The sequence below is a fragment of the Crassostrea angulata genome, chromosome 10 (genome assembly GCF_025612915.1).
Source record: "Crassostrea angulata isolate pt1a10 chromosome 10, ASM2561291v2, whole genome shotgun sequence".
In the NCBI taxonomy this organism is placed as follows: Eukaryota; Metazoa; Mollusca; class Bivalvia; order Ostreida; family Ostreidae; genus Magallana; species Magallana angulata.
In genome coordinates this window covers 28,334,065-28,361,502 of record NC_069120.1, presented here as the reverse complement: position 1 = coordinate 28,361,502, position 27,438 = coordinate 28,334,065, and the positions used below count along the sequence as shown (strand labels likewise).

The following is a 27,438-nucleotide window of genomic DNA, read 5'->3' as shown; positions in this document are numbered from 1 at the left end:
TTGGGAAACAAAAACTTTGTGTAAATTGGGGTCCATTCCAGCAAAAACTTCCAACTGTGTCGTTTATTATACAACAAAATCATACTTTTGGATGCTTTAATTATGTTATACGACAGTTTTTATAAAATGAAATTGTATTTTACGATAAAACTACAGAGCATAGCAGGCCATTTGCCCCGTCTTATATTTGCTTCATTGATTCAGAGATATTTTGGTATTACAAAGATCATTAGCATTTTAAATTCTTGAATTTTTATTCTTTTAAGAGAACCTTTTTTTTCTTTAAATTGCATGCTCTGTTGCAACTGCTATTGAAAATACATCCCCACCACTGTTGAGATAATTTATGTAAATATATAGTGGTTGTATTTCAATAGTGGTTCCAAAGTGATTCCTATGATGAAATACATGAACATCACTAACCACTATTGAAAATAATTTATTTCAATATTGGTTGCAAAGTGATTCTTATAATAAAATACTAGTACATACCCAACCACTATTGAAATAATTCATTTCAGTAGTGGTTGTATTTCAATAGTGGCTGTATTTCATTTGTGCTTTATTTCAATAGTGATTGTACTTCAATAGTGGTTGCATTTCAATGGTGGTTGTATGTTAATAGTGGTTTTATTGCAATAGTGGTTGTATTTCAATAGTGGTTGCATTTCAACAATGCAGTGTATGGGTAGTCAATCCAAATAAGCATAGAAAACTACATATCTGTATTTACAAGCCTCTCTTTAGGTATTTGAACTCTGGGCTTTGTGGATAAGGGAAGTGGGACCTCAGAATGAATAAGAATTGTTCTAACCATCAGATAATATGTTGTTTACTCAACAATTAAACAGGGTAGACAGAAAGGCAAAAAAATGACTTTGGTTTGCGAAGGTAGAAAAACACAATAAAAGATAACCAAGCTTGTTCTACCCCATTTCCCCGTAGAATTGACATAAGGGGAATCTTAACAAGATCTTATTTTTGATGTGTGTGATGGTTGGCAAAAGAAAAGAGAAGAGGATGTGACCTAGTTGATAGATGATACAGTATTTCTATTTCTGGCAGGAAGAAAGAAGAAAACAAATGAAAACGATGTGTTTGTTTTTATAAAAGAAAGTGGCACATATTTTCATATGCATTTTTACCTATAGAATTATAAGTTTAGTCAAGACTGTATCGTTTGAAATGAGAAAATTAATAATCGAAGAAAAAGTTGATGATGATGATGATGATGGTGACGACGACGACGATGATGATGATGTTGATGATAAAGACGACGACGACGGCGGCGATGATGATGATGACGACGATGATGATGATGATGAAAGAAAACAACTTATCTAAAAAAAAACTATGTGATATCAAACTGCATGTTTTGGAATGATTGGTGAGTGGACTACTGATCTCGGGGTAAATGATGTTTACACGTATTTGATGCTTATAGAGGATGAATCGTTATTAGATCACTGCAGGTGTAGATGTAATTAGGGGATATATTATTGGACTCGTATGTCTGTCTGTCTGTCTTCTCTAATCACCTGTTTACCTCACGTGACGTTGGAAAAGATGAAAGAAGTCATGTTGTTAATCCGCTTTCTTGGCCAGTATGATCCATTCCCTAAACATTTGTAGCACGTGCCAAAAATAATTAAGAAATGTTATCATTTAATTACAAAACAAGTGAAATAATAATGCAAATAACATTCATTATATGTATTCGGAAAACCGCATGGCATTTCTCTGCACCAAAATTTAAATTTCGAATCAACGATATGCTTGCTCACTGTATGTGATTAAGATTTAACACAGCACAGTTTGAAATACAACAGAAAAACGGCTCTGTAACCAAAAAAGAAAAGACACACCTTTCAATGTCATAAGGCGCACGCTGTTTATTTTAATTGTTTGCAGTTTACCTTAATCGAAAGCTGGTGAAACGTCCATACTGTTGAAACGCAAGATATTCTAGACTTGATGACTGGCATTTCATTCTACTTGACCTATTTATCGTGTTTCTTTTCCTGATTTCAGTTTAAAAAAACAACACGAAAATTCACCCCCCCCCCCCAAAAAAAAAAGTACGTTGACCAAGTACAACAAGAACATCAATGCGCGGATCAAGAAAATTTTTCCGGGGGGGGGGGATATGACGATTTTTTGAGTTTGTCGGGGGGTGGTTCGAAGCATATTTTTGGTAATTCTATAATGTAATTAATTTTTGAAAAATTCAATTTTGCGGGAGGGGGTGTCTGTACCCCCTGACCCCCCTCTCTAGATCCGCCCATGACATTAATATCTCTTATTCAGTGCTATCTACATTGTAGTTTTTAAAATTGTTAGCTATGAAGTTTGGAAACTTTTCATATGCATAATTATTGGTAAGTTAATTTGTAGCGAAATTGCAGGTGTTTTCTCGTGCATGCATTGTATTTGTGTTAGTCATAGACGTACAATCAGGAAAAAATGTCTTAAGTTTAAAAGATTTCTCCTATTTGTTGTTCTAGTAATTAGAATTTTTAGTACTGATATTGCTATTTCCTGTCAATCATAATTGAACTTTATGAGACTTTTATTTTGTTTCCTGTCAATCAAAATAACAAATGAACGTTACGAAATAAAACCGGCCATTGTTTTGCAAACTCTTTCTAATTCCTCTTATTTCATAAAATCTCTACGACCCAGATGGTGTCTATAAATGCCAGCTATAAAAGTTGGATAGCGCAAAAATTCGAAAGATAAGTACCGTGAAGAATTTAAAAGTAATGAAATTTTCAGGAAGCTTTTGGTAAAATTGAACTATCGACAAAAAGTGTGCTCTGGTTAAGTCGCAAGATGCTTTACCAAAACAAATAATTTGCTCTGCTCCTCTTACTCATTGCCCGATTTTTTGGGGAGGATCGCGACTGATAAGGGTACCGGAAGCTGCCACCTCCTCCGCGCTCATCATTGATGTGACAGCATAAGCCTGCAACCGTCGCAAACAATTAGCTGTGCGAGGTCAAACAACGTTCATCGAAATACCGCTCTTCTTATTTAAATGCAATAAACTCATCTTAATTAGCTTTGTTTATGTATATCATCCCAATATACTCGACGAGAGTGAGTTTTTTGTAAACCCTGAAAATTAAAAAAAGACTGTCGGAACATATGCAATGAGTTATGATTTTCGAGGACACTCATTACTGAAAATATAACGGATATCGTATTCGAGAGGGGAATTCTGGGATATCTGCCAGCTTTCACACTTTTCTTCCTTGTAAGAGCTCGGACAGTAATTTTTTCAGTTCTCTGGATCAACGAGGGAACATTTTCATATATATCTTGACTTATATACTAGACTTTAATCTACCTACGATCATGTCAAAGCCTTGGCCGTGGAATCAGCTTCCAAGCTCCGCCATTGACTACTACAAGAAAACGGTAAGAGAAAATTTATTTTCATTTTGCGTTTAAAATGTTATATTTTTTGTCAATTTTGAGCATTAACAACTAACAGATATCGTAGAATAAACTATATTAAGCAACATCGTACAATATATGTGGTGTGTGTTTTCGTTTTTAAAATAAATTTTGATCATAAAAAGTTATTTCGTGCTTCAAGATTTCGTCAAGATTTCAGAGTGGAAAAAAAATAATTTAAAAAGTGATGTTGAAAAAGTAAGTTTTTCGTGATTGTGGCATATGACAGAGCAGAAATCTTAAAATCTCAAATAGGAACTGAATTTGAAAGAAAAATACATTTTTATGGAGCAGGTCTAATTGATGCATCGGTGCATTCTATCCATTTTTCCAACATGTGGATATGATTAGCTTTTTTTCGAAACAGCAACCTTCTTTTGAAACACGTTGAACTGAAGAATAATGAACTGCATAATTACACATAAATAAAATTTCTGAAAAGGGAGAGTTCATGACGTCATTATTAAACAATTTCGTCCTTGAAAACATTATGCAAAGCTGCACGGATAAGATAACTTATTTAGAATTTGTTAAAAAAAAAAATCTCCATTGCCACTGAACAAAACTGCAGCAGATCTAGAGCCCCACGCACCTAACGTTAAATATTATTTTAGAATAAAATATATCCCCTTTCTTAGGTGATGGGTAAATACAAATAACGCGAAGGGCGTTTGGTTTTGCTGCTCAAAACAAACACTTTGTTAGTGCAAAATAAGAATACATGTCTCTAACTTTTTGTCATTATGTATTTCTGCGTAACTGTAAAGACACAAATCGCTATAGCGCGCTTCGTTACGGCTGACGAAAATGCCTATTAAGTTAGATGCATGTCTTGATAAAGTCATACCAGAAGACAACAAGAATTGCTCTTGCTTCTTTACTACCTAACCATATTGCTCATCCTTTGAGGCATCGTTATCTACGTCATCCCACAGTCCGGTTTAATCTATCAACCAATAGTTATATGCATTTATCAAGATAGCAACTACTGTATTACAATCAAATTGGAGATACATTTTTGAGTGTCTTTAGTGAGATTTGAAGCAAAGTAACATGTGTGGAATTCTACTTCTTCTGGTCAAGCATAAGCACGAAACATTTGTTTCGCAGCAGCAATATCACAGACGGTATCTCCCGAAGAACTTGTTCGAGTATACAGTTAATGACATTATCTTGTGATTTATGCACAGTTTTCGGTTTGACCCTATTAGCCCCGACAGGCTGCTGAGATTGACAGGTCACTTCCATGTGTTATATCCTGCAAGGCAAATCAAAAGAAGCCTTGTTTGATTTTGGGAGAATTGCTGTTCATATCGTAGATACTTTAATACGTTTCACCATAAAAACCCTACTTACTTTGCAATTTTGTGCGTAATTTATACCTCACGTGATATATCGTGTCATCTGTAGTGTACCATGCAACAAAATTAACAAATTATCATTGTATTGGTATATGCAAAATATAGGTTCCACTTGCAAATCTAATACATAGATATATAAATAGAGCCATTTTAACAGACATTGGACTTTCGGCAGGGCTCTTGAGTAAAAACAGTTTGAAAATATGAATTATGCACAGATTGCGTATAGCCTTAGTTTAAAAGTCAAACAAATCTGACTTGTTGATTTCAAGGAACTATGGCTGAGTGGCCAGCAATGCTGTTTGACTAACTACCCAAACTCCAAGCTGCAGTTGAAATGGTTCTTTTCATGGTAAAAAACTTTCAGTTAAATTCCAATGGACCCGACATAAAATATTCTCGCTGTGAATGAAATCTTCCTATACAATTTATCAAAATATTGGGAAATAAGCAAATCAATCAAAACCTAGTCCATATAACTTCAAAATTATGCTGGAATTTCAATTTCAATCATTAGGCAAATTACATTGCAATATCAATCATCTGTAGGCGACTGCATTGAACACCGTTGCATAAAGTACATTGGAGAGAGTTGAATGACTTTTTACATGGCTACGATCCAGGTTATCGAATAAAAAGCAGACTCAGCAAATTGCTTGCGCTTCACTTCCAACATGTATGTAATTGTGCATGAAGAGATGACTTCCATCATAAAATGTAGGACAAAATTCTCTAGCGCATGTCAATGTCACCGAATATTAATGCCATCTTCTTGTTTTCTTACTCCATTTCCTTGATATATCCTCAATATACACGCATACACTATGTATTTGGTAACTATGCGGAAACGATCTACTCCTGTATAACTGTTAAACATCATTGGTTCTGCATCACACAAAGAAACAGTGCATTTTGATATGAGTCGACCATGTGTTTTGTTTTGTTTACTTTATATCCTTGTCCATATTAATGTCTGTCAATGTCTTTGAAACCAATATTTTATTGTGATCTTATTCCTGTCATGCGCAGTAGGACAAGCGTTTATCTGAAGCCAACAATATGCTCAAAGTTTGCTGCACCCATGCAGCTCCAACTGGATTCTGTAGCTTTATATCACTTATTTATTGGACAATAAATATAGGATACTTTGCATAAAATGCATGTAAATTGCACCAGGGACAAGATAATGGTTGTCATGGTCCTGTGGTTTGGGGTGGTGTGAAATGTTCCTTACTGCAACACAAACATAAAAAGCGAAACACCTTAAAAGCTGCCTTTGTCTTTGATAAGATTTTGTTCAAGGAGTGCTTACAAAAAAAAATCGATAATGGCTAATATTTACCAATATTGTTCACATACGCAGGTGAGATATAGTTTTTGTTTTTGTGCATAATCTAAACAATAACAATATTTTTTATGATAATGATTATCACTATGGCAATATAAAATCATAGTAATTTAATCAAATGCCATTCAATGGGAAATATCTTGTTGTTTTGTTGTTTTATTTTTACATGAAACTTGCTTGGAATATTTCATATATTAAACAGTTTTGTAACAAATAATACACGGATAAAATATTCTGATAAAAATTTAAAAAATATTGATTGAAAACAAAGATATCTTTATTTAATTCGTGATTGTATTAATCAGACAAAGCTATTAATCGAATGGTGGCTGCTTCCATTGCTCTTTTTAAAACTATATTTAAGGAGACTGGATATCAAATTACCATAAATTTTCAACTTTGAATTTCAATCGTAATGTATATACATGCTATCATTAATAGATTGATATAAATATATTTTATGGTACATGTATAATTATGCCAGTCAAGAGGATGCATTACGAGACAAAATTAAGAAGCAATCAGGACTTCTCAAGAGAAATTAAACTCAGCGTAGCTACATGTAGATATACGCGGAGGGGCGGGGCGAGGAAATACAAAGAAGCTAGAAATTAATATGCAATGAAATAATAAAGGCAACCAGGCCTCCTTTTGCTTCGTTCAAACACGCACAGCTCCATACGACTGGCTGCTTTAAATGTACTCTGCTCAACTTTGCAACACGATTAACTTTCTACGGACAGCTTTCAGCGCAGACTGAAGGCCACAAATCATCTGTGAATCCCTTCCCTATTACTTACGATGCTGGCTTCTCCTGGTGGTCGCGCCGAGACGGATTAGTGATCCAATGCCCAAACACTTCCTTGAGCCGACTATTCAAACAATGCCTCGCACAGTATTGCAAGTATCGCACAGCGAGTAAATCGAATACACCTGTGCTTGTTTGATGTCTCGAGTCACCACAACGCGTGCACTGTATCAGAATTGCTTTCCTTGGGAAAAACTATTAAATATTATAATGACATGAAACATGTCGCTTTATTTTGTATCGCTTGTGTGCTATGAATGTACTATTATTGTTTGTCAAACTAGTCAGTTACAATAGATATGGTGGTTAGTTTGAAACATTCCAAGTTGTAGGATAACACAGTTGTGGTGTTTTTTTCAGTCTTCATGAAATCTTGAAATTTAAAGAGTTGTTCATTTGTTGTTTCTTCTACTTTGTTTCTGTTCTTTCATGCCCGTCAAATAGTCTTTAAAATTCACTATCTTCTGAAAGAATTTAGTTTGATTTAGATTTAATACCATGGAGAAATGTATCGCAATTTTCCCGGCCCTCGTCTAAGACAAACACCACACAATAGTTTTTATTCGTCTTTTAATTGAAAGTACTTGTAAGGTGCATGCGTGCTTCGTTTCATCAATCATTTCTGATTAGGTGCCTTCCCATCTGCAGTTGACTTAATGTCTTGTAGTGGAAATGGTTATGTCGTATGCGCGTGCCTCAGTATCAGAGAAGGAATTCCGCTCTAGAAATAGATATTGGAGCCATGGCCAAGGATTTCAAAAGCTATATACCAGCATGAGACGCTCAATAAACTTTTGTAATTATTATATTAAGTCATGTAACCTACATTGATATGTATCTTTAAAAATGTACTTCTCTAATCGACGTTTAACGATCTATTTTAATGGCTGAACTAAGGCGGTGTCGTGACGCAAGCACGTTCGGGTATTAAAACAAAGATGTGTGTGTTTAATCGCTTCCAATCTGTTAAGAAATGAACTCGGTTTCTGTAAACTTTGTTTTCTAAAACAAAGGCACGAAAAGATCAGTTTTATAGTATACGCTACGATATCGGATTTCGTTCGTGCGATGATCTCTCTAGTTTTATAGCACTATAATGTTGGAGTGTTATGACTTTATTTCCCAACACACAATCAAAATTATTACTCGTAAGAGATAAATTTCATTACACTCTAGGTGAGATACTCTAAAAAGAATTACGTGCTTTTTGCTTTAGTTTTGATTAAGAAGACGTGGGCTCCCCGAGATAATACACCGCATCTGTAAATGTGAATATACATTTACAAAAGAATCTTTTCAAAAAGTTACCATAGCAACCTTTACGAGAGAGAAGGAAAGCAACATCCCGTGTGCACTGCTCTCGCGGAATCATCCTAGACAGAATACACATACTAAACTATATTGCACGTCTATTGCAATTGACACGTGCAATTGTACTAGTTGTGCCTCCGAAAAGGTCCAAGTAGTGTATACCAGTGTGTGCCCGCCGGTTATAGCAGTCATATATCTCTATTTCTGGGGAAGCAATAATTCCATATACTTTTTATCTTTAATTTCTGATTGCGGAGGAAAAGAAAGAGGTAAGCAGATTTTTGAATTCTTAAAAAAACAACAACAATATGATAGTTGTATGTTCACATATGTTTTCGGATCGAATCGGAAATGGTCAGTTAGATCGTAGGGAGTCTATAATCCTTTAAGAGAAGCAATATGGAGCATTTGATTGGATTACTGTGGTGGTTTATGAATCAAGGGGGAGATATAGAGGGAACGAGGGAACTCCTGCAGTTTATACCCAGAGACGCGCCCAACTGATCGCTATCGTTTATAATATAAAGGCCCATCTAGCTAGTTTTGACAGCAAATACTATTTCGAAGGTTTACGTGCTGTAACATTCCAAATTGTGAGTACATGCTTGACAGTAAACCTTTTAAATTATTATAATTATATATACAAAAAAGTTTTTAAAATAATTTGATACTTTAACCTATAAGAAGAAGGAATGTATGTTTGACTTAAAGAGTTTGCCATAGGCTCGCGTGGTTGTCATATTAATCAGAGTCTTTCAATGTTTGAGTTTGTTCAATTTTTAGGGAAGGATATGTTTTACATGTTTACCATTTTTTAGTAAATTTTACACATGTTTTATACTACATTTATATCGAATGTGTAAATACACGACCCAACAATTCTGTAATGGCTTTCTACAAATAAATTCTTACTGGGAGCAAATGTATGTCGCCCTGTAAAGAATATTTAAAAAAAGTCGACACTGATTATGTGGTATTTTGCAAAAAATCTCCTAGAAACTATATTATAAGAATGTTGCGATGCAGACGACACACCCATACCTGGAATGTCGGACGTTATTGGTCTTCTAATCTAATATCATTTATTTTCTATATTGTACTGGAGTATCTTGCTGCACGTCTCTGCAATATATGCAAACATTTAAACAAGTGTTTGATACTGAAACCGTGCGATATTTGCTCGCTGATTTACAACTTATACGTGAGTAGTTTTTAGTACACGATTTCGTGCGAGGAGAGATGCGATTTGTTAATATGAATAATTAGTCATTATCGATACCGTCAATAGTTTATCTCAATGTAAACTGACCAATATATTTTGAACACTCAGTGCATTCACAACAGAGGCTTGAAAAGAATGAACGGCCTTTCCTTATCTCTCGGGAAGTTAACTTTGCTCAGCAGGTGCTGAAATTGACTTACATTGGCACGTGAAATACAGGTCGCTTTAGACGTTCATGATTTAGAGAATCAAGTTCCGTTGAAGAAAAATGTTTTTGACGCAATCAAGATGTCAAACCAAACTATTTCCTCCAATTTTGGCATATTTGCGAGCTGATCTGGATTATTTTCAAACTAAGCCCAACCCAGTTTTCTGTCTTAATGAAAAAAGAAAAAGAAAAATTGTAGATAACTTTCCCTGTCGAAGATTTAAAAGAGGCAGCACCAGAATTGTCCGATAACGTTAAATTCTCCTCTCTCAACAAGACGTTAAGAAGCTTCAAAGAAAGAAGGGGAAAAATAAAACTTTCAAAAATAGCTTTTGGCATTATTTTGAAAACAGCCCACGAAATACTTTTTGTTTTGTTTTTGTTATTCGTAACTTTAGTCAGTGCGGAAGCGGCATGCACACCCGATAGACACGACCATAAAAAGGATTTCTTCTGGGGAGAATTTTATCTTTCTGCCACAACACTGCGCCTTTCCTTGTTCTGTGAATACAGCCCCATGTATAACGTCAAATCAATTATATGCCTTGCCCATCAAAGAAAAACGCTGCGAAATCCTTTCTATACTACATGCATATGAAGTGTAGGCGTATTCGGGCACTTGGTTGGGTTATGCAACATGCTTTCTTATCTTTTATTTTTGAATGAAGGAGCAATATAGCAATTATAACTTTAATAACTATTAAGCTGCTGAGTTCACGTGGATTGGCATTAAAAATTGCACGATCTGAAGTGTCTTCCCAGCAGTTTCCATTGACAGGCGCGTGTACTCTTTTGAAGCAAAAAAAACCTTCATTGAAGATTGACAGATAAACATGTACCCCAATTCTCAACATTAGTTTCATATTGTAAACATTTTGATTTAATAAAATAATGTTCGGATTTTTTCTGTGGGACCACCCTACCAACTTCTGGTCATTCACCAGCAGCGAAAAAATATTTCCACTGCTTTTTTTCTTTCGTTAAAACCTGCAAAAACTCATCCTAATTGGTTGTTGTCGAGCTTAGTTAACACCGTGTTGATGATATGAAACAACAGCTATCTAGGTTCGGTAACTTGTTGTGTTATCAATATGATAATAAGATATAAAAAAAATACTTCTTTGTCTAATTATACCATGTTCTTGGATCTCTTTTTTCTGGTTATCGACAAGGTTTTGTTTACATATCAACAGCTAGATGAGTTCGACAACAGGTAGGTAACCTTAAGAGTAATCATCGAAACGTGTCCTCACCAACGGTCTAGTAAATAGCAGGAACCACACATGGTTCGGGTTAAAAGAATCCGGATGCGAACCGCCGCGTGCTTACTAACACCACAATGAATTACGTTGAAAAGTGCTGATGCCAAAAGATCACTTAGCTCTGCTTGTTTTGTCTCTAAGTAAGGGTACTAGACATAACGTTTGTCCGCTTGAATTGTTATTATATTCTCCTGACAGTGTGTGTTTCTTTCCCTACAGTACAAAATGCCTGCTCCGGATGCTGATGGTTTGGGACCGGAAATCAAGGATAACACCGACGGGTCCATCTGTGTCCAATACCACCCAAACAAAAGCGGACGACATGAAGTCCAGATGTGCTACGAAGGGTGCGCTGTGGAAGGTGAGAAAAAAAGACATTAGGAAGAAGGTTTTTTGCATTCTTCCAGACAATTAATTAACAATAATAATATGCAATGCTATGATACTCACGTTAAGTGTCAGTATATTACCGTATTGTTCGCTCGTTGACCTAATGGCTCCTGGTAGATAACAAAGCGCAAAGCCAATGATAATATATTTTGGTTAACTGATCGAGATGTCTTAAGGCGAGGCAAGCAATACTGTGAGTTATATCGATAGAACATATGCTGCTTCATTAAACCTTGTAACATTTGGATTTCGAGATATTAGACGATCTTTTACAATATAAATCTAACATTTATTTCACTATTGAAAAGAAAAGACAGTAAAGATATCAATGGTGATGGAAAGCATATCTCGTATCCTACAGTTTTAATCTGATTTGATAGCCTAGAGTAATTCTTCCTCTGTTCTTTATTTTGTTTTTTATTGTGCTGTGTGTAAGACATTTCAAGATGTTTTCGCTTTCTATCATTATATTTCTGTTGATAAGTCGATGTGTTCTTGTCTCGGGTCAGAGAGGGTGTAAAAAAACGGAATTTGCAACCAGGAACACATTTTGTTCAAAATATACGTTTGCACGCACTAAATTCGACAGAACTGTTTACTATCTTACACGGCGACGTAGACACTCTTGATGCGGAATGCCTCCAACTTGACTGTGCGAAACATTCGTAAGATTGATATCTGCTACTGGAAATCACCTCCCCTGGAAAATGAATTATCACTACGATAAAAAGAGCCTGCTCAATTTTTTGCCACATCAGTAGCAACTGTTGACCATCTCTCTCTCTCTCTCTCTCTCTCTCTCTCTCTCTCTCTCTCTCTCTCTCGTGAGATACATATATAAAATACATATACATTAATTCATTAATTATTTACAGCATTTGGCTACATTAATGAATACATTCGTCCAGTCCTCAGTTTTTATGTTTATGCTATCTCTTACAATTTTTAAATGCACATAATTAGCCTTAGTAAGAGTTGTTGCCCTTTTACAAAAACAGAAGACACAGAGTAAAGAGTTGCGATGTAATTGAATTTGATTACTTTGATAATATAAAACTGTTTTATATTTTTCCTCGTGTTTTTAATTTGAAACGGTAGATTTGTGTGTTAAATCTTAGATTAAATTCTACTACTACACATCTACTGCAGCGTTTCATGCGATAATCGCATTCATAATCGTATGCGTTAATGTGATATTGCTGTTCATCATCGGTCAACTCTCGCTCTCGCGTAAAAAATAATCATTTATCTTTGAATGTTTTAAGTTATGACGCGATGCCATAAGCATCCCTCCCGAAGTGTCTATATTTACATTCTTGGTGATTCAAACGCGTTACTGACTTTATGATTTTATGAATCGAGAGATATGCCAACGATCCAAGAAGCAAAGTCTTATCGAAAAAACAAGGAAACCCTGCTATTTTTCAAATGGAACTGGTGCCACAAAGTGGTTATTGTACATCGACATTCAAGTAAACAACGAACGCTGATAGATGTATACAATTTTAGAAAATGAATTGTTATCTTACTCATAAGAAAAAAACCTACATAAAGCAAATTATAGGATCTAGAATTAATTAAAAAAAAACAACCACAAACGCAAATCAATCTGAAGAGACAGGGATAGGGTGGAGGTGGGATGGGGTGGGGGTAGTGGTTGATTGGAAATTAACATGGCATAATTGAAATGTGCGCACTGCAATAAACTGCTGATAAAGGCTCCATTTTCTCCTGTCTTTGATCGAGGTTGTCATAATGGAATCCTGCCATATGGATTTGTTTACAAAGGAATCATAGTTTGTCTTCAGTGAGGCACAAACTGGTGCATCAGCTAAAACAAAAGCCCTTTATAATCTGTTTACTTAACATCAATGAATGTTAAAACTATGTTGTCGTAATAAAACAGTGTTGTATTGTAAACACGGTGAATATTGTATTTACCGCTGGATTTATACTGACATAAAGAATAATATTTGTGTTGATGAAAAGAATTTTGGTAACTATAGACTTTTGCACTTTTATCACTATTTACGTATTAAGATCCATTCTATGGATAGTTTATATAAATACCTGTAGAACACAAATATATTATTCTTAAGCCGGTGAATTATTTCGCTTTTACTACAAGACATTCAGTAAGCATCAAAGACAAATAAATCATCGTACTATAGGATGAAAAGGGATCTAATTTTCCCTGTTACAAATCTTACATCTTTTATGACCAAGATTGGTTAGAAAAAAAGTCTGACATTCGGATACCCAATGATTAATGTTGGAACACTCGAATGAAAAAAAAGAGAAAAGCATTCAGTGTGTACGCTTTGGCATCAGGAGAGTTTGGTGAAAAGCTACACAACACAGATTGCTATCAAGGTGAACACTGGGGAAGACTAATCACTGGTGGATCTAGAGGAGGCCCAGGGAGCCCGAGCCCCCCTTTTGTAATCAAAATTTAAAAAAAATGTCAGTAGATCCACAGAAAATCAGTTTTCGTTATGTCAAGTAAAGCTATAATAAGCATGAAAGTTGTTATAAAAAATCCACCAGACCCTGGGAGCTGGACCCACAAGGCGACCCAGGACCCCTGGCCATTTTGGCCCCCTTTCGACAAACCCTGGATCCGCCACTGCTAATCGTCAATTTGGAGAAGCACTTCAACAAAACATTGGCTTTTTTGACGACCATGCATCACACTTTGGCATCAGATCTCTCTTTCTCCCTCTTTGTCTGTCTGTGTCTGTCTTTGTCTCTCTCTCTCTCTCTCCCTCTTTTCCTCCCCCTCTCTAAACACACGCATATACATTTCACAACTGAACATCAAAAATTCGTTTTATGAAACCTTCTCAATCCTAATAAACAGGTATATCCGCAAAACACTATTGGAATAAACATCATGCTTGCTTCATAATGCGTGCAAATTGTTTCTCGCTGTTCCTCTCTGTGGTGATAATTCTACAGAACACACACGTTCTATTTTGGGAGGGTTTTTGACATTTTCTTACTATTTACTCAAACGAATAACCTCTCTGCGTTGCAACAATGGTAACGAGTGAACAAGCATTTGCGCAAGATAGATATAGACAGGGACCTGTATTTTGCAGATCGCTTGCTAGTTTGTGCCAAAAATCTAGAAAGAAATGACACATATTTTTTTGGTGTTTTATGTTCCAATGTACTTGTATATACTATGCAAATGTGGTGTAAATTTAGGCACCAATTGCAAGACTCTTCTGAACACAAACAGTTGATTGGCATTTTGACCAAAAACATTTGGGTTTAGATATCTGCTGATCACATTACAATAAAATAAAACGAATTAATTCAGTTTTTATCCATAAATTTGCACAAAATAGCTTTAGAATTTCAAAACAATGCGATGTCAATTTTCAAATCCAAAACAAATAAGACAATATATATTCGAAGGCTCTTGTAATTTTAAAACGTGTATGTGGAGAAGAGGGAGATATGAAATTAGAATTAAGTATGATTTTTAAGAAGATATATTTTTCTTCTCCAGGTAGTCCATTTTCCTGTATGGTTGACAACATTGATGGCAGCTACGTCACAGCTTTCGGCGCCGGTCTGGTGGGAGGAATGAGTGGCCAGATGGTCAGTTTCACCGTCACCGCCAAACAGGGCAGTCTCAGTAAGTTGACCACGCCCCTTTCTGTTCAGATAGTGCCCTTACTACAATAACCAAAATAAAATTCGAACTTTACAATACCTTTATTTGGTCTTATTATATAGGTTGGAATCTTAAAAATATCTGTTTGTTATCTGACCTCCATGTTCAAAATTTTCAAATTATTCCAAAGCTCGGAAGCACGAGAATCATGAAATGTACATTTTTGAAAATATGGCTGTCAGATCTTCCGGAAACCAGAAAAATACGCATTTATTTTCGTAATGAAAAGCAGATCACGTTAACCGCTCATCAACACTTGTCTTGGAGTGAGTTAACAGCCTCAGCGCCCCTTCACATTAATGACCGCTAGACTAATGAACTCTAAGGACCACCTTCCAGGTTTCACTTTGAGTACTAATATCTTCCTCTCGGGAGTGGGCTCATCAGCAACCGGTGTACCATTGGTCGGTAACGCGAACATTCTCATGTGTTCGGTTATATAGAATCTATTACTTAAGCATCGCGTACCCTATTGACATTCCATTTCAGTAGCATGTATAGTATCTGGTTAAAGCAGATAGTGACACACATACCGATTATGAATTATGGTACAAAACGCTAGCTGCATATTATAACAGTTGGCAAACAATATGTTTTTTCTTAGGTTGACTGCTCATTGAACGGCATATTTCGGTTCTATTGTACTACATGTATTTTTCGGTATATCTTGTTACTTGTCATTTCAGAATACTAAAACAAAACAACGAAAACAGACCAAAGCCGAAACCACTTAGCTCACATAATTGTACGTCAATTTAATCACCCAAAATTAAACAACCTTTAAAACGCCCAAACTTCTTGTGCAAAGAAGAGCACCAAGCAAAATAGATGTCACGTGGGCAAAACGTCAGAAAGTACAGGCCAATTACCCGTACTGGTAAAATCTGAGGCTGCTCATACAAAAGATTGCACGCTTAATTACGATGACATAAAAAATTAGAAATCATCTATATCAAAACTAAAGAAACAAAGTTTTTGGAGAATCCTTGAGTGATTTCAATTAGAGCAATATGTTTTTTTGTCATAGAGATGAAAAACACCCACGAAGATTTTTGGCTCATTCCGTAGTTTCGACAAACAACTTCACTTAGAAGTGCATAAAGACAAATACATACAAGGCGATGAATAAACATTTTAAAGACAATCTCCATGCAGCAGAAATAGGTTAAGTGTGTGAATTAATTCAAGTGTCAAGCGACAGTAATGAAGAGGTCAAACATTTCTTTCGCCTAAACATTTGAAAAGAACAATTTTAAGCCAAAAAGTGCAAGAGCAATTGCAATCGTGTTCTTCATTTTACGTTGAAATTGGCATTGCCCTTCTTTCCGAAAACTTGGCAAAATTTGATTAAAAAAAAATAACACCTTGAGTCATGAGGTACAGTCACGTGAATTTAAACTGTTTAAATTTATCTGCCAAAACAACTAATTAACGTATGTGTAATTTAAATTGTATATTTCACAAACGATGTTCTCAAGAACATTATATATACCTGTACATTCAAAATACACCCAACCAAATTGAATATTTATATTGGTGGATAATTATCCGTTAGACAATATTTTCGAACTTCATTGGCCCACTTAGATAATATATATATAACGTGTCATTTCATGTTTTACCATGTTACAAAACGATATTCTTAGTAGAAAACGTATCTTTTGATTTTTACCTGCGATTCACAGGTAAACTGGACGTGAAGGTAGATGGCCCAACTAAGACCGACATCACAAGGAAAGACCATGGAGACAAATGCGACATTTCCTTTCTCCCAATGACCCCTGGTATCTACAATATTATCGTCAAGTACAACGGAAAGGAAATGAAAGGATCCCCCTTTGTGTCCAAAGTTTCAGGTATTTAGCTTCTCCGTAAAATCCTCTAACTTCCGGTTCCGCTGCAGCAGCGCATTGCCTCAGCCAATAATACTAATATCCGTTATTTCATCTTGTAGGATGATATGTTTAAGGAAACACGTATTCATACTTATGTTTTAGACAACAAAATCTTTTGTATCATATATATACATATATATAATAAAATTAATATGTAATTATTGTACATCAGTTGACATTTTTTAAAATCAAGCATGAACATATTTGAAAAAGGATTTGCAATCTGGATTATAAATGTTTGTAAACATTCTAGTGGATAAATTAATTATGCCACAGAATAGTGTTTCTAGATCCATTGGCTATATACTAGTATACGAAATGTATCTGGTCCATTGCACAAATTAACACATATAAAAATGCACAGACGAGTCTATGGCAGGAATGGTGATGTTGTGATTTTGTTGTGTGTAATTCCCCCCTAGTACCCATCCACTGCTTTAAATCAAATAATTATTTATAAGTTATTCATTATTCAAATATGTATTTTGATACATGTATTTTGAAAATCCCTCCAATCATAATTTTTTTGCTGAATTTCCTACCAATGCCTTCTTTGCACCCTTCCTCTTAAAAAAAGGATGCAGAAAGATCATTTCAAAGCCGAACATTCATCAAATCTTTATCGAATTAGGTAACTATGTCGGCCAAGGAAGAAACCAAAAACTTTTTCAGCTGGTTACAGAGAGTTTTATACCATCTCATTATGCCATTATACATCTATGTCTTTTACCGTATAGTTCATGACAATGGTATGCCATCCGGTAAGTCTTCAAACATTGCTGTAGTCTAGTGTATTAATTAGTCGCTGCAAAAAAACAAACAAACAACATCTTTATATTAATGTAGATCTCTTGGAATCAAGTAAAATAGGTGTCATTTTTATTTTATGCATATATCGTGTATATCATATTGTACATCGCTGTCATACATGTTCACTTTTACTAATTCAAGCTAATGCATTTGAAAACCTTTTCATACTGAAGGTGTTCTATGTAGCATTGTAGCGTTATTTTGTTTTTAACGTATTTTGTTCTTAGCTTCGTTTCTGTTTTTTAAGATACAAGTTTATTGTATACCAGTACTATGGTATTGCACTGTATCTTACGGTATTTATCTATATATAGTAAGCATTCCGCTTATTTTTTGTTGTGCAAATGCATACGTGCTATATAAAAAAGGTTATTACTTAAATACATTTTAACATGTACGTGTTGCATCGCTAAGTTTACAGCTTTTAGTAAAGTTACTTAACACTGTGCGCATTGCAGGCGAAAGAAGCGGCATTTGTGTTTCATGCAACTCACTGTACATGTAAATCAAAATTTTGGAGAACCTTTAAAATCTTTTATTGATAACAGATAAAGTATTTGTAAGCATTTGTAAATCTTGTTAACCGTTATGAAAATAATTCCGACAACATAAATTGAAACTCAAGTTTTCTCTCCGGGATAACATAGATTTACATACATAGAATGAAACAATTGTTTGTGATCTTCGACAGAAATAAAAGAAGCTGAACAGGAGGAGAAACGAATTCTATCACTTCATTCATCGCCGAAAGATGGAAAACCTGCAAAAGCTGCATATTTTCTCTACATCTGCATAACCCTTCTCTGCGCTCCATTCTGGCTGTTGTTTCACTAACACGCTAATTGATCAGTCAAGCATGCAATAAAGAAAAGTGGTCGCTTTATCACTGTGTACAGACATTGAGGCGAAATGCATGATAGTAACTTACACTGATCCAGAGTTTCCTTGCAGCCAGCTACTAGAATCCAAAGGGTTATCACTCAAGGTACAATCTCCATTCTCATCTCTATTGCCTTGGATGTTATGCAACAAAACATCGGAGCTAAAAGAGAAAAAAATAACTGTAAAAAAGAATGATAGGAATTTCCTGATTCTGCTAGTTCCTATATTTATGACTGTTAATATGTGTTAATTTAAGGCATTAACCCTATTTTGCGAAGTTATTTTGGTAAATTGCGAGATGAAGTTTTTGTGGAGACTTGAAGTTTTTTTTTTAGCTGAAGGTGATGATATCAAATAGCATATGGTTTTGAAATTTCTTTCGTCTGCCAGACAGTCATATCTTGTTCGATATAAATCATCCAAATACATTTAAAGTACGCCATAAACTAACTGCTACGGTGTAGCTGCATTAACTTAGGATCAGTTTTAAAATCATTTTTTAAAAAATGATGTGTCAAAATCTTTGTCAAATGAGAAGAATAGGAGGAAAAAACTTTCTTTAAAAAGCATTAAGATTATTTTGTTTCACAAACAGGTGAGGGAAGAAAGCGCTCTCAGCTCTCCCTTGGCAACAGCAGTGAATACTCTCTTAAAGTTTTGGAAACCAATGTCGTGGATTTGGTGGCGTCCGTCAAACTGCCGTCTGGTGCTATTGAGCCTTGTCTTTTGAAAAAGGATTCTGAGGGACATCTCTGTAAGATTTTTAAAAAAAGAAATATTTAATTTTTCCCCCAGAAAAACGTCTTATTTATTTATATCGTATTTCAACCTGAAAATTCATCAACTTCGTCATCAGCAGTAAAACATAAATATACTTACCTTAATTAATAACTGTATTAGAATTTAATCATAGGATCGCATTTAAGACAATATGACAGTGATAAACGCGTGCAATGTACAAATAATGAACGCATATATTGGTATTTGCCGTGAAACCAATCAAATCTATATTTTCCAGGTGTTGGCTCATTTGCTCCAAAATCCACTGGAGATTACGCTATTCACATTTCCCGCGATGAGAAACCCATCAAGGGCAGTCCTTTTCATATCAAAGTTGGCGACAAAGAGCTTGCTCATGCTTCAAAGGTCAAGGTCTCAGGTCCCACAACAAAGGCCAAGGCCAACGAACCTAACATTCTGGAATTGGACTGCAGCGACGCAGGTAGAACAAAAAAATCACCGGCGCTTCGATACAATAATCAATGAAATTTCAGTAAAACATGTAGCGAGAATATGTTATTTTATATATGTAATTTCAGGTTTTGGTTGGATATAATTTACCTTTTTTTCACTCATTGCACAGGATATGGCGGCTTGAGTGTCGTCATTGAAGGACCACATCGCTCGGAGATTGAATGCAAACACTATGAAAACAGAAAGTATAAGATTTCGTACAGTCCACATGAACCCGGCATCTACATCTTAAACTTGCGATTTGCTGATGATCACCTGCCAGGTAACATAATTGGACGAACCTTTGCAAGTTAGAGGGTTAAATGTAGTTGAGTTTAAGTTGTTTTAAAATATCTGAACACGTAATATTTATCTGTACTATAGATGCTTTATTTTTCGCGAGAACTTAATTCCGTGATTTAACCGTTTTGCATTAAATCGCGAGAATATGAAATCGAGAACGCTGAAATTTTATCATTGTTTCATTTAGTTATAAAAAAAACTAAATCGCGAGATTTTTAAATATGCAAGGTGTGATTCTCGCAATTTTAGGCGGATATAGAATAGGAATAATATTTATAATTGATAGTAAACGCAAAAATAGGAGATAAAATGTGCTATGGGAGATTTCATAGACAGCGTGCTTAGATGGTACATGTAGGTTGTACTACTAGTCATGCTGATTGCAACTGTATAGGAGTAGTTGTAAATTGTACCTAAAGTGACAGTTTTTGTGAAGCTTGGCTAGGTATTTATTTGGTTATAGAATCATAAAAATTCAAAGACGAGCAATACGGGTCGGATGTTTGTCTATGATCATTGTTTGAATATTTTTGTTTAAATCTTTCAGGAAGTCCATTCTTGCTGCAAGTGGAGGGTGAACCTTCTGGACGAATCAGAGAGACTGTTACAAAGACCATGGAGCAGGCCGAGCCCGTTAAAAAGAACCAGAACTGTGAATTCTATCTTCAGATTCCAGGTTACTATACACCAGCATTTATCAATATACATGTACAGCATTTACATGTAGAAGTTTGCATGAGATAAGCGGGTTTAAACAAATAATTCCCCCCCAAAACCAAAACAAAACACCAGTGATTCAGTGATTCAATAGTTGCACCGTTGGGGTTTGGACTTGTACAATGAAACATACAAATAAACCAGAGCAATTTTCTATCAAGAATAAATAGGAACATATTACTGATAATTTTTTGGTAATAATGAGAATGTAAGGAATAAATGTCAAGATTTGGGGATCGAACTTAGTTACAATTAATTTGTTAACACCATAACTGCCCCCCCCCAAAAAAAATAAATAAATAAATAAAAAAACCTATACAGTTAAATTCTGATTGTTTAACCATTTATTTGTTTTGATGTACTAGTAATAAAAGTAGAGGATAAATGGGGACATTTCACTGCTTTTTTTTTCAGGAACTAATCCATTTGATATGGAGGCCTCGGTAACAGACCCCGACGGCTCCACAGAGCTGTGTGAGATCATGGACGAGGAGGACTTCCACTACAGAATGATGTTCACCCCACAGATGGAGGGAACTCACACCCTCAGCATCAAACACAAGGGTCTCCATATTTCAGGTACAGCAGCCTGACACACAGTTTGCATATTTGATGTAACGTATACTTTTGAATTTCAAGAAATTGATTTGGGAGAATTTCTAAAATTTGTATATTTAAGCATAGAATGATTCAAGAGCAGTTTGTTTGTTTGCCTTTAATTTATATGTGTCTGGGGACAATAATTATCCATGGAATATGCATGCAACCCCTTTTGAGGGAAAAAATGACATTGTTTTTTTTTTCATTGAATTATAGGCAGTCCATTTGTATATTCTGTCGGTCAGCTGTCGTCGGGAGGTACTCACAAAGTACAGGTTGGAGGTCCTGGAGTTGAGAAAGGAGAAGTTGGCTTCAGTAGTAAGTGGAATTTAACTCAATGTGTCTGTAGAAGTCAACCTTATAATGCACATTTTAGATAAAATCTAAATTTTCAATATGAACAAATGAAAACTAAAAAAAAAAATGCGAAATATTTTGAAAGATTTTCAAACAATTGTAAATTTATCTTTTAAAATTTGCAGAGAAACTTTAATCTTAGACTTATATTAATGATTTTATCGAAGATGACTGACCTTTAATCAAGCTTTTTTGAAGAAGGATCGCATATATTCGTGTATTTCTCAGATATATTCCAAATCCTTCAAATGTTAGTTTTAAAATGCCTTACTTGCGCATGCGTTAATATATTTTTTACACAATTTATTGAACACAAGTACCTTTTAACATGTGTGGCGCACTTTTATGAGGTCACGATTGAAAAAACCCTATTACTTAAAACAACTTTGCATGACCTTTTATCAGAAGAAACCTTTTATCAGAAGAACAACACAATAATTAACAATTTGTCTAATATCTGTATATTTCAAAACCCAAACAGATTTACAATCCCCGAGCTTTAATCTGAAACTTTCGCGAAACGCACTCGAGCACGCTTTAATTTGATTGGTCACTGCTTGTGTCTTTTTCAGCGTATAACGGATAAGTATGAGGAGTGATGGTGTTTGAAAATATGTACATATATATCATTGATTGTGATTGGTGGTTAACAATTCAATGATGATAAACAATTAATTCAACTTTCCATTTAAATTTGATTTGATATAAGAAGAAATGACAACAAATTGAATTGTTAACCCGTAGTGAAAGTCTGTATATAGAACTCTTTGACGATGATAGTTTTTGGTTGTTGTGATTCATCTAAATGATTTCTGGAACATTCATGGTCATTCATTTGTAAAAAGTAAATTAAAGACCACCGATTTAAATCGCCGTTTCTTGTCGAAATATACATGCATAGCGCAGAATTCCTATTCAGTACCAATCAGATGCTGATGCTGATGAAAACAGAGCTCTGTGATTATGAAACTTATAATGAGATTTTAATTTAATTTAAAAAGCATTAAAAGGCAAATTGTAATTTGATTAAGAAAATATCCTTTCATGAAAGGTCACCTAAATATTTACAGCGTTACTCAAAGTCTGTGGAGATAACACTTATTACACAAATTCCATTCTAGAGTCTTTTCTAACTATAGAGAACTATTCATTCTAAAATTCATAATATGTCTTTTCAATACTAATTATTAGATTAAAATAACTTTTAACATTTTTTTTTTCAAACAAAATTTAACAATTTCTATATTTTCCAGAACAAAAATATTATATCCTTTCATCGATTGTGCTATTTTTATATTTCTCATACGTATACGATGTAATTTCTGGAATTTTTTTTATATCCACTGAATTTCACAGCTTTTAGTGTGAACGACCCGTTTATCCTTATAAACAAAGAACCTACCCCTCCCCCACTCTTGAATTTACACCCCCCCCCCCCTCTTGGCACAGTGTGGTAGCTCCAGGTATTTTTTTAAACCCCAAAAGACCCTCTTTCAACGCATGCCATTGAATTCACTTATGAAATAATTTTACATGTTTGGGGTTTTTTTCCCTGTCAAACTAGATTTCTGTGTGTGGTGATGATGTGTCCCTATTTCTTGTGTGTTCATTGAATTTATTTTTTTCTAAATCCGAATAATTAACGAAATAACAGATTTACAGTTTTAATCAAATGTTATATTCCCACGCCCCTTTCTCAAGCCCTGTTGTCGTTTTGTAGATGTCTTCAATATCTACACCCGTGAGGCCGGTGCAGGTGAACTGAGCGTTGCTGTAGAGGGTCCCTCCGATGCCCTCATCAAGCTCGAGGAAAGGCCCCACGGCTTCCTCGGTGTCAGCTACAAAGTCAAGGTGGCGGGTAAGGCGTTCTTTCAGATCTCTGTTTCTAAAGAATAAAAAAAAAATGTGCTATCTAACTTAAAGAAATTAGCGAAGTAGCCAATAAAAAAGGCACGTTTTAAACAACTCAAGAAATGACTTATCCTTTGCAGGAATGTATGACATCCACATCAAGTTCAATGATGCTCACATCCCTGGCTCCCCCTTCAGGGTCCACATCTCTCCAGACAGCGGTGTGGCACGTAACGTCACTGTTCACTCCCTCAAAGACAGGGGTCTGCAGGTACAGCCCGGGCTTTGTCAGACATTCACATTTTGAATTTCAAGGATTTGAAATCACTGAAAGGCAAAACTAAAATGGCACCTCACATATGTTATTCAAGCTTACAGTTTCGTTTGCCTCATCCCAAAATTACGAATTACGTTTAAACAAATCAAAATCGCTCATCCATGGCGCTTTGCTGTGGCCGTATTTTACTTAAATACTAAAAGTACATTGTATGTATAAATTTCACTGTAGGTCGACAAAGCTAGTACTTTCACGGTATCCTACAATGGCGCCAAAGGAACTCTGAACGCCTGCGTGCGCACACCTTCTGGTAGTCACGAAGACTGCTTCGTACAAGAAATGGACGAAGGACTCTATGGTCTACGTTTTATTCCAAAGGAGAACGGAGTCCATTACTTGGACATCAAGCTGAATGATCATCATATCCCAGACAGTCCATTCGCCATTATGGTTGGATCCATGGCAGCTGACCCTGCCATGGTGCTTGCTCATGGAGATGGCTTAGAGAGAGGATCATGCGGTATAAAACCAATAATAGCCCTCCAATTGTTTTTGGCAAAGTGTGACAAGCACGTAGCAGCAGAGAAGGGGGGACATAGCGCTCCCACCGAAAACAATTTTCATATTTATTTATTGTAAATTAAACATACAAACCAATTGCCCCCACCGCTTTTTTTCTGGCACTCTCCTTAAAAATAAACGATGCTACGTGCCTGTTTGATAACTATCACTTGATATTATTAAGTCTGCTGACATGAATTTTTTTTTATATCTTCTGTTTTTGATTTTTTGTACCAGGCATAAAGAACAAGTTTGTGGTGAGAACTGCAGGAGCTGGATCCAGCTTCTTGGCCGTGTTCATCGAAGGTCCCTCCAAGTGTGCCCTCAGTTGTCGCGAGGTTGACGAGGGCTACGAATTCAGCTACACGCCCTTCGCCCCAGGCAAATACCTCATTACCGTCAAATATGGTAACATCAACATTGCCGGCAGTCCATACCAATCGGAGGTCACTGGTACGTACGTCAAATATTTGAACAAAAGCGAATGCCTTAAGTTTGTGATAACCATATTTATTAAATCTTTATCTTTTCTTTCTTCTGTAATCCCAAATAATTACCATAACTGTTACATTTTATATACTATTATACTCGTTTGCCTTCTTAATTTTACTCTATATATTTTTTTTATTTTGTATATGGATATTTATAATCTTCCTTGGTTTATCTGTAATTTTCATTATACTTTTTCTTTTCTTTTTTATATCTCTATTTAAAGAAGGATTCATGGGTAGTAGTTAACAAGATGTTTTGAGTTTGGCAACTGGAAGGCATTTAATTACAAAATATATATCGCTTGCATTAGAGCTCATAGGTTTTAATAATAATTTGGCTTTATCTTTTATATACAGCTCGTGGCGGTTCAGGTATACAGAAATACCACAGCCTCCAAGCTTCGACTTTGTAATGTTAGATGCATTGAAGATAGATTTCAATCAAAAAAGCTGTTGTAAATTTTAGAACTTGTGAAATTAACAGCTTCTTGGACGTTATGTAATCTCTTTTCTGCGTTTGATGCATGCAAGCAGACGGCAGGATATCTTGTAACCGACGCCGGATTGAAATCTATCATGTTTATTACTGCTTAATAGCGAGTGTTTGTCAGAATAATCAATGATCAATAGTAATTTCCATTAATAAATAATGTAATTCAAAAGAAAAAGGAAATATATATGAAGTTCTTTTTAAAGTTTGGTAAATATGCTGAAAATAAAATCAAAATTATCGATTGCTACTGCAATTGATAATGTAAAAAAAACAACGTATATTTTTTAAGTATTGAAACTTTAAGATGAATATGATGGCAATTCACTCTTTAAAGATGTTAAATGTTTTAGTTTCCAGACGAGTTTGTTATTTTTTCTCCTCGCCATTTGATAGTTAGAATCGTTGTCCTTTTTACCGATCCAGAAATGAATTATTTTTCCTGTGTGAATTACCTCCCTTTTTTAAAATTGTTGCTTAAATGAAAATTTCGTTAATAAGTAAAGTACATATTAGTATTGAAACACGGTTTCTGTGGTTTTGATATGTTTATCTTCTCTGTATTAATGACTTTCACTGATATTTTTTGCTAGGATCTGGAAGAAAACCTTCACCTCTAAACGAAACAACCTCTATGGTTGTCGAGACTGTGGAAAAGAGACCGGGAGCTAAGTCTCTGAGGCGCTTCCGCGGGGACGCCAGCAAAGTGAACGTCAGAGGGCCTGGTCTGAAGAAAGCCAGATGTAACCAGACGCAAACCTTCACCATCGATGTGAAAGACGCAGGTAAATATTACCAGATATTCACAGGTGAAATGCAAAAAAGCACACACAGCTGAAATAAGGAAACTGATACGGAACATCCTAGGTTTTTTTTTTAATAAATACATTGTATTCTTAAACATTTGTACAATGGTTTTGCTTCGCTCAACGAAAATTAAATTTGAATGTGTGCGAATTATTTTAAATAATCCTTCGTCGAATTTGAGAGATGATTCCTATTCTCAAGAAACAAGAAAAAAAAAAACAAACAACAGCAAAGTTGACGAAAAAGATTAAAAGAAATACAATTTTGCCTTTCAGGACACGCTATGCTATGTGTTGGTATGGTGGCACCTAACGGTCTCCCGGAGCCCGAGTTGATGGTCAAGAAGAACAACCCAACCCAGTATACCGTATCTTACAAGGTTGTAGAGGCCGGGGAACATACCCTGTGTATCCGATTCGGGGATGAGGAAGTTCCCGGCTCTCCCTTCTCCATAACAACGTAATCAGCCCTTCAGTGACATTCTTAAACTTCAGTTTATTTCTTTTTTGTCTCCCTCTCTTCTTTCTGTTTTTTTTTTATAAACGTATTTATTCACAAGACTTGCAATAATTGAGTTTTATATTTGACGAGTGTGTAATTTATGAATATATGGGCTCCAAGTGTTCTGTTTCAGAGAATCCACGTGTGGTGTAAATGTTATAGACACAGTAGTTTTAGTTTAAATTCAAATTAGATTGTATTTCCTGTTTAGTAATTAGTATTGCGTGTCATCCCGTCCCATTCCCCGTTATAGCGTCTGATAAGCATTTAATTAACTTATTTATTGTATCTATTTCTTTAATAATAAAAACTGTTTGTTCATAACTTATCATTGTAGCCAAGTAACAAAATCAAATACATGTAAATCTGGTATGCGTCATTGCTGTAAGCAGATATTTCCGAACAACCGGAATAGTCTTTCGGCTCTGGAACGTAGTATTTACGGAGCGAAGTATTTTTTTTTCTTCAGGGTTCTTAGATAGAACGCATGCGACAGACTGGCGTCTAATTAATTCATAGGGATAATATATAGATTTTATAGATTTGAATAATGTTGGTTTTTCCTTTTGACATCCAGCTAGGATTGTTTCAATAAACTGATGATGTCAA

The 27,438-nt window shown here is 35.3% G+C and overlaps 1 protein-coding gene across 6 annotated transcripts; it reads left to right on the top strand.

Annotated features, from left to right (window-relative positions):
• The first annotated feature begins 3,057 nt into the window (after positions 1-3,057).
• On the top strand, positions 3,058-27,438 carry LOC128166478 (filamin-A-like). Of its 6 annotated transcripts, none has more exons than XM_052831658.1 (18): positions 3,058-3,420; positions 11,199-11,340; positions 14,887-15,015; positions 16,740-16,910; positions 17,687-17,710; positions 19,237-19,395; positions 19,660-19,863; positions 20,005-20,157; positions 20,725-20,853; positions 21,309-21,473; positions 21,711-21,812; positions 23,572-23,709; positions 23,843-23,973; positions 24,211-24,499; positions 24,778-24,993; positions 25,389-25,403; positions 26,115-26,306; positions 26,604-27,438. In XM_052831658.1, exons 1-18 carry the CDS (start codon positions 3,358-3,360, stop codon positions 26,789-26,791), a joined length of 2,610 nt encoding a protein of 869 aa, XP_052687618.1. In that variant the 5' UTR covers positions 3,058-3,357; the 3' UTR covers positions 26,792-27,438. The 6 variants fall into 6 exon arrangements, with proteins under 6 accessions (XP_052687618.1, XP_052687619.1, XP_052687622.1 ...); XM_052831659.1 differs by having other exon boundaries at positions 3,059-3,420; positions 21,711-21,809; XM_052831663.1 differs by lacking the exon at positions 3,058-3,420 and adding an exon at positions 8,321-8,556.